Genomic DNA, 8652 nt, shown 5'->3' on the forward strand with positions numbered 1-8652 from the left:
ATATCCCAATCCCTATTAAAATGACTGCATTCTGCCAATGAAATTTGCTGAACTACAATAAATGTGACCACACCTTAAGAATATTCTTCTTGTCCTGCAAGGATCACAGAACTGAGCGCCGGGCATTTTCTAAAGATAAAGTAAATAACAGCATATACGCCCAAATCATTTGAAAACAGTCTGCACACAAATCAAGAAAAACAAACACTCATACTTCAGTTATTTCTCATAAATTCTACCAAACAAATGTCTTGTTGTCTAGCCTAGCTTCCTAGTATATTTACAGTTTATGAGGAAGGCACATGTGACCAGTTGATGGTCAAGATGATATACTTTACAAAAAAACAACAACAACAACAACAACAACAACAAAAAAGTCCACACAGGGATGCATAGAAAGAGTTGTATGTTTGAATCAAAAATTTTGTAACATAAAATTCCTCAAGTCAAACATAACAAAATACGCTTTATCACATTTGCATCGTCACACTCAAAGAATTTAAATACAAAAGACCAAAAATAACAACAACAAAAATCTGTGCTTCAGTAAAATCTTATCAAATGAAAAAAGCTGCAGTTTTTTTTCATTCAGAGCACATTCGTTTTGTGCTTTTTAATGCGTCTTTTCGTACATGTTTTGAGGTGTGAGTAAAGACACTGCAGCCAAATAATCTTCAAAAGGTCAGTGCATTGCCTGGTACATTCTGCAGCCCTCTTAGTGCAAGTTGGGATATCTGAGGACAGGAAGGCACTGTTCGTATTTTATATCCATCGGGGTCATTCGAGAATGATTTGTGCTCACAGAGTCCGTAAGAGTACAATGTGGTGAGACAAAACCGCTCCAGCACGAGTGAAATGCTGCTCTTCATTTTTAATGACATCATCAGAGGTCGCTTCCATCATCGTCCATCTGCACAGTCTGCAGCTTGGCCAGCTCTTTCCCTTCCATGTCCAGATCCCCACAAACAACCCTGACTGGGCCTTCTCCTGCCCTAGAAGCAACCTGCAGGCTGTTGGGCAGCTGGACATCATGAGACCTGTAGTCTGAAGACAGGGCTACACTGTTCTCTTGGAGTCCACGTCCAGCTTGACTCAGAGCGTGATGTACCTCGGTGCTGGAGAGGGCAGAGGTGACTGTGGCTGTTACGGTAGGTTGAAGAGAACCACTAGTGGAGGAAGACGAAAGGAAAAGGGAGGCTGTGTAGCCCAGGTTGCCTCCTTGGTCCAGGGGCATTTCAGAATGATAAGTGTAGCTTCCGGACACATCCAAAGGCTCCTGCTTCACAGTCTGGGTGTAGAGCAGGGTTTGGCTCGAGTGCTGGGAAGAGTCACTGACCACATTGCCCAAAGGAGCAGAGCCTGTATAGGGGATAAAAGAGAAAATGAAATCCAGTTCAGTAAGTGTAGTTCTCCATCTCTGGTAAGCTTCATAAAATATTGAATAGGCTATATAGACGCGCATGCTTTATCTATTTGAGCCGGAAGTTGCAGCTGTTTGTGGAGAAACAGGATTATTAAAAAAATAATATACATATATATATTGTTTTTGGTGTGTCTTATATTGTTTGTAATTCTAAATTTAAATACCGGTGTTTAATGTGCCGTGGGCAGATCACTAGAGCCGCATCATTAGTTAGCCGCATCATATCATTAGCCGCATTAGTTAGCAAGAAAATGGAATTTTAAAGAAGAGCATATTGCAAAATTTGTAAATATATTGTTAAAAGTAGGCTATATTTTAAATGTAGTGTATTTTTTACATGTTCTCTGATTTCTTAATTATTTTATGCAGGCCTATGTTTGAATAAATCTCCCAATTCTGTCAAAAATGTCAGTTTCTAATCTATAGAGACCATTTTTCTCAAAAAAAGTGGACAGGATTTTAATTATTATTCTGCATCATGTAGAACCATAATATTTATATCATTAGAGAAAACAGACTTTCCCTTTTCATTCAGTCCATAAAACTTACATGGAAAACCTACTCAAAAAGTTCACACATTGAGCTGTGACTTCGAGGTAAACCCAAACACCTTTGCAGAATGGCCTGGACATCAACCTCCCAGTTTAATACAACTCATTTGAGAATGGATGAGAGAGAAAGGACAGAGGTGTGATCTGTTTATCCAGATGGGACTCCTTTGTTCGTATCTCAAGAGGTTCGCATCTTTTTCTCTCTCTTTCTTTCTCGGTCATTCTTTCAGTCTATCTTTTTGAACTTCTTTTCTTCAGAACTTTTCAAGTGAACTGTAAAATGAAACACCTTTTTCATTTTCTGTTTGCGGTTAGACTCGCTATGATTTCCTTGTAACTCTAGAATGTGGTTCTTGGCACATGTCTCTTGCAGTGACAGCCTCTGGCATTCGGCCAGACACTTTTCTTCCATTAGGCTTGCACAAATGTCTGATAAATAATCACAGAGCCCAAACTCCTCCTCCCCTCCCTTTATAGCTCACTTTCTGAAACTAGAACCAATGTTTTCTACAAGTTTTCTGTAGCTTCCCGCAGTCATTGCTTGTGAGGGTGGGCTGTTGTATAAAGGGGGTCAGGAACATGTGTTCCTTCCATCTGACTTGTACGTTTTGAAAAAAAATCTGAAATTACATCTCACTTTTGAGTTTTGACTTCGCAGACAAGAATGGCACTGCTAATGTTTCTTTGTATTTGCGAGGCAATGGAGATCAAACTTTGTGTTTTTATGAAGACATATTTTATTGAATTGCCTTGAAAATTATGGGCACAAGGAAACAGGGTTTCGGCTAAACAATTTTAATATCGTCTTTTTCTTGCTGGATCGTTTGGGCCCAACTGTTTTCCTTCTAAATCAAAAGTTCAGCCAGGGGTGGGTTTGTTTTTATGTGGCTCGTAAACTGCACATTAAAGGATAAAACAGACGAGCGAGAGAGGAGCAGAACGCAGCTAGCCTTGCTGTTATTGATGTGGCCATAAAATATTCATGGAAAGAACCATTAGTGAGTGGTTAGGGCCATGAAGGGGAGGTGGGGACCGTGTTGAGAGGCCTGCGTTTGGTATGATCCTCTAGCCAGTTGACCTGGACCCTCACATGCCTCTCACAGTTTTACCCACAAATACACTCCAACTGCCCGCGACCCACATGGCTCTCTTGCAAAACCTCTGCTCTTTTGCATCTAGCTCTGCGGTCGCTTTTGGCAAGCTTAACCGCATAAATGTTCAGTCTTATTCTCCAAAGCGATGATGTAATTACTCTGGCTCTCATGAGCTCACTAGAAGTGCTCCGACTACTTAAGGTATTGTTGTTATTGTATCTTCAAAGAGATATGCATGAGACGCAGAGGCGCAAATCAGACGTTTTAAACTGGAAGTGGCAGACACCAACGTTGCTGACATTCATTGAATGCACAAAAAGACACTGAGACAACAAAATGTTCCTTAAGTGTTCTGCAGAAGAAAGTCAGTCATACAGGTTTGTAACGACACAATTTGTATTTTTGGGTGAACATCCCTTTAAGCAATCTCTCTTAATGAATAAGGTCCTCCTACCGTGAGTGGATGATGTTGAGGATGGTGGCAGCATTAGAGGAGGAAGACCCATGGTGGTTTCATTTCCTTGAAGATTGACCACACTGTAACTGCTGAGATGAAGGGCTCCTGAGGTAGTGGATGGCGTGGAGGGGGCCGAAGCAAAGGAAACTACTGAAGAAATAATTCCATCTTCAGCATTGGAAACTAGAGTCTGCATGGCGTCAAGCTTTCCAGAGGCAGGTTCAGAAACCCCCATTGGGAATGGAGCATAAGACACAGAAGACCCACCTAACAGCCTGTCCTGACTGTGATGGGAGACCCTCTGGGGATCAAAGGTCAAGAAATGGCCACTTGTGGTGCCAAGTCCATTCAGGAGAGCATTGCTACTGTGTGATTGAACGTAGCCTCCACCGTTGATGTAGTGAGCATTCACGCTCGCTAGGTCACCGTTAAAACTCATTCCTCCAGCTGCGTGTGAGGGCATTTTTACATCTCCAATTTGTTGGATGACGGTGGTTGTTCCTCCATCCGAGTAAACTGTAGGGGGGGCTGTTCCATGTGCGACTGAGCTAGAAGAGCCGCTGGAGAGGGGACGTGGTGACAAGTCCTCCTGGCCTTTACTGGACTCATCTTCTGTACTGTGATTATCTGACTCGCTGAAAAAAAAAAATCATTGTTTAAGAAATAGACCCTTTGGTGTGTGTGTGTTTATTTATTGCTTTGATGCTGAAAATGTGTTTTGCATGAGAAATTGCTTTTTTCCTACATAGTCATCATCCATTTGCACTCTTGTGAATTTACTCTCTTCATTTTGAATTGTTGTAGTTTACTTCCTATTTTCCAGAAAATGTATTAACAATAAATTAAAAAATGTCCATACTCATTTTATAATGCCTTATGCGTTCTGTGTGTAACATTAGATCTCTTAGTTTCTTTGTTTCTCTGTTAATCAGCAAATTAAAAAAATATGAGTTTCAAAATTAAAAACGCACGTAAAGCACTAGCTGCCTATAGGCACTTGTGTAGATACACTTTAGGAAATAGACTTTATAAACCAATTGATTAACTTGTAAGCACGTTGAAATCACAAATAGGCTACTGTAAAAGTCAACCTCTTGTGCGCTTCTAAAAACAGACCGGTATAATAAAATCATTTTCTGTAAATATCTCAGCCATCATTTCTAAAGTTGACTTCTTGCCCCCGGGGGTCAAAAATCAGATAAAAGGATCTGAGCTCTTGGAGGCATTTGGAGGGTCTTTTTACAGACTATGACAGCTGCGGGTGGATCGTTCGAGCAAGTCGCATCTATATACAAAGATCTTATTGACACGACAAACCGTTGATCTTTTCTGATCCAAAAGGCTCGCATAAGGAGTTCATGGGCATCTTTGTTCGAACAATGAATAATTATCTTTGTCAGGGTGACAGTGCAACATCAAAGCTAACGCTCACTGCAGACTCATACGGGAAAACTGACATCCCTTATTTACGAGACTTAAGATTTATTATTTATGATAAAAGCAACATTTTGTGGGCGGTGTGGTTAAGAGTTACTTATTTCCACCGCATCTTGAAACTCTGTGGCATACAATCAAGGTGCACGCAAAAGGTTACAAATACAGAGCTGCTTCTTATCTGCCTCAGTTGCCTCAAGCTGTGAAGAGGATTTTGGCCACGTCAGGAGATTGAGTGCAGATCCCTCTGACTGATTATCAGGGTGGGACAATGGCTTTAAAATCCAGAAACAAACATAGACAATGGCTATGGTAATGTAATGGCTGATCATATCTAAAGTAAACCGATGGTCTGTTTTAGTAGTGTTTGAAAGCAACTACACACGTCTGTTAAAATGTTTGTCAGCTCTTTGTTTTGCTTATCCAATTAATGTGACCCTTTTAATTAAATCTGGCAATTTATCAAATGTCTACATCGTTAAAAGAGGCTTAGTATTAGTTAGCTGAACCGACTCAAAATGTTGGTTTTGTATGTCAAAGAAGAACTTTTAAACAATTCTTCAAAGAACGTTATTTTATTCTCCAATTCTTTTGAAAATCATACTTCAAAATGTACTTTAAAATTGCTTTCAACGGTTTCAGAGACGAATATAATCTGAACAACTTTTTATACAACATAAATAACTTTTTATTATAGCCAACTCAAGAACCCTACAGCCAAAATGGCTTTAAATAAGAAAATGATTCGTTGATAACACTATGTGACTTCAAAGAAGCACTGAAGAACCTTCATTTTTAAGAGTGAACGCGTCACGGTCTTTAAAACTACACCTAGAAGCGCTCAAAGCTTCGTATTTCAAAACATTGATGAAACGTGTCCTCCATTCGGTCTCGCGCATTCCATCATACGTGTCCCCCTCTCAGTCAACGATTTAGATACGACTAGGCTATAACTGCGTCCTACCTTTTTGACTGCGCCTCGGATGGATTTCTGTCTCTCTGCCTCCTGTTTTTGAACCAGTTGCTGACCTGCGTCAGAGAAAGTCCTGTCATTTTAGCCAGATTTCGTTTCTCGGCCGGAGATGGGTACCGGTTCCGCTTGTACATTTCCTTCAGTGCGTTCCTAGACCTCTCTTTGAAACAATACACGGTCTCCTCTCCGTCCCAGATTGTCCGAGGCAGCGGATATTTCCTGCGTAAGCGATACTTGTCCACGGCACCCAGCGGTCTGCCCCGCGCCTTCTCCGCCTCGGTGTAGCGCGCCTTGTACCACATATCCTGCAGAGACGAGTGGTTTGACGGACTGAAACTGTGGTTCTCTAAAATGCAGTAGAGCTCTTGGTAGCGGGCCTGGTGGAACGCGACTATCGCTTGAGCTTTCAGGATGCTCTCGTTCCCCTGCAGCAGGTCACTCTGCGGCAGTGACCAGAGGAACCTGGCCAGGCGCTCCACATTCCCACCCTGCAGCAGCGCTTCGCAGACGCACGCGACCTGCTCTGGGGAAAAGGCCAGGGAGGCCGGCGAGCAGTCCAAAAGTTCGGCATTCTCCATCTGCAACTCCGCGGGGTCCAGCACTGACAGCTTGACACTCCCACGATTCTCCCTCTTGATCTCATCGGCACTAATGACCTCGCTTGAGGAAGAAGACATTTTGAACGCGTCCTGATAAGTCACTCCTCTGGGTTTCAGGCAGCACATCAGGCGATCGGGTTTCGCCCCTCCATCCAAGCACGATCAAGTATCTGGCCGCTGTGTGGTGTGGATAAGATCTGGCGTCCCCCGTTCCACTACAAGTTTAACTCCACAACCCACGTTGGAAAGGAGTCCAAGTCCTGAGCGCATTTTGATTCGCCGCTCTGGCCCTGCGGGGTGGAGCGACTGGGATGTGAAGATAATGTTTGCGCTGGGAACGTCTTTCAAGGGTGCCATTTATAACGCGAGTACCTGCGCAAGGTAATGCAGGCTGCACAACGTCCTCACACAATACTAAGAACGGGTTTTCACATTTTCATATGTACAAAGTAGTTGCTTCCTGTTCAGATTGTGTCATCACTGACTGCTATGAGGCCAAAACATGCCTTTTCTTGAAGAATGAGTAGTAAAAGCAACTTAGACATGAGCTTAATAGGCAATATCACTACCCTCCGGAGGTGATAGAAATTATAAGACCCCCCCCCCCCAAAAAAAAGAAGTGCAATTTTATATCATGATCTGTTAATGAATATTAAAAGATTATCATCTGAATGAGCATCAAATTCACATTTCAAGTTGACTAAACTTAAAATAAAGTAGACTGGACTATAAAACAAGTGAAATGAAATGAACATATAATTTGAGTTAGAACAACTTTACATTTAAAGTTGACTAAACTGCAATGATTTATTTCAGTTGTAGTCAGCTTTATTCTCTATAACATTTCAACTTGACTAAACTTAAAAAAATTAAGGCAGCACAGTCACAAACACTTACAATTTTCAGTTCAGATTAGGTGAAGTATATATATATACATACATTTTCTAAATACGTTTTTATATACGTTTTCCATATACTTGTATTTGCCTAGAAGCACAAACACAGTGTTTTTAAAGTAGTTAGCCTGCTTTATGTATTTATATATTTGATTTGCTGATAAATTAAAATATTGACTAAATATTAACTATTTTTATTCAAATGTTTAAAGTGAATGATGGTGAAATTTTTGATTACCACAATAAATTATTAATAGACAAACTTTAAAACCCCAGTATTGGTTATAACAACAGGACTCTTTGTACTTGACATTTATTTTTCACAGTTTTGAGTTAATTTATATATTTACAAACTTCTTTCATTTATAGCAGATAAATATGAGAATAGTATTAACGTTTGAGACACAGAAAGCAAAATAAATACATTTTTGCAATAAAAAGTTCCAGAAATTGAAGCAAAATGTGCTACAACACAACACTCCTCTATTTGACTTTTAGACAATTAAATCTCAGAGCCGATGCTTTGCTCATTGTCATGCTCCGAGTATATGCTATACGTTTATTTTGGAGATATAGTGTATTGTCTAGAAAGCTTCACCTTTAACTTAAAGAAATTAAATTAAAGAAATATGAAAAATGACCAAATTGTGCATATTTATTTAGGTTGTGTAAGAAACAAGCATTTTCTGAGTCTCAAATATTGCACTGTAACTTCCAACTGTTTATGTCTGTCCATTTGTCAGACAGGCACTGACAATCTGCCTCTTGATTACACTTTTTTTCAGTTTGTCATGCTGTTTACTGGAAACTGAAGGTCTGTATGGGAGCCAACAACCGCAACAGCTGACAGGAGGCCCCAGAAGCCTTCCACAAAAGCAAAGGGAAGTTTCCCTAAAATTAAACCAGCACAAACAGAATACCTGGCAGCAACTCTGTGCACAACCCTGAATTCACATGCTCTTGGTATGAAGGTGGAATGAAGGTACGTAGGTACCAGACTTTATACTGTCCAGTGCTTAAGCCCATGCAGGGGAAAGGCAGTAAACTATGTTTGGGATGTTCAGTCATATCAGGAATGGACTATGTAATGAAGTGAGCTGTCATGAAGTTGTGTTATGGTGAATTACAAACATCAGGATAACCTTGGGAGCATGCAGCTGTATAATGGCCACAGTGCTATACCTTTATCCCTTAGATTTCCAGTTTAGATTAGGTGAAGTGTTGC

The 8652-nt window shown here is 40.7% G+C and overlaps 1 protein-coding gene across 1 annotated transcript; it reads right to left on the bottom strand.

Annotated features, from left to right (window-relative positions):
• Window positions 1-389: 389 nt before the first annotated feature.
• On the bottom strand, window positions 390-6756 carry six4b (SIX homeobox 4b). Its single transcript, XM_056264451.1, has 3 exons — window positions 5924-6756; window positions 3523-4160; window positions 390-1359 (listed from the first exon to the last, which is right to left on the bottom strand). The coding sequence occupies exons 1-3, from the start codon at window positions 6655-6657 to the stop codon at window positions 884-886; spliced, it is 1848 nt and encodes a 615-aa protein (XP_056120426.1). The 5' UTR covers window positions 6658-6756; the 3' UTR covers window positions 390-883.
• Window positions 6757-8652: the final 1896 nt, after the last annotated feature.

Source organism: Rhinichthys klamathensis, unplaced genomic scaffold, assembly GCF_029890125.1.
Source record: "Rhinichthys klamathensis goyatoka isolate OS25496 unplaced genomic scaffold, OSU_Roscu_1.1 h1tg000221l_1, whole genome shotgun sequence".
NCBI classification, from domain to species: domain Eukaryota; kingdom Metazoa; phylum Chordata; class Actinopteri; order Cypriniformes; family Leuciscidae; genus Rhinichthys; species Rhinichthys klamathensis.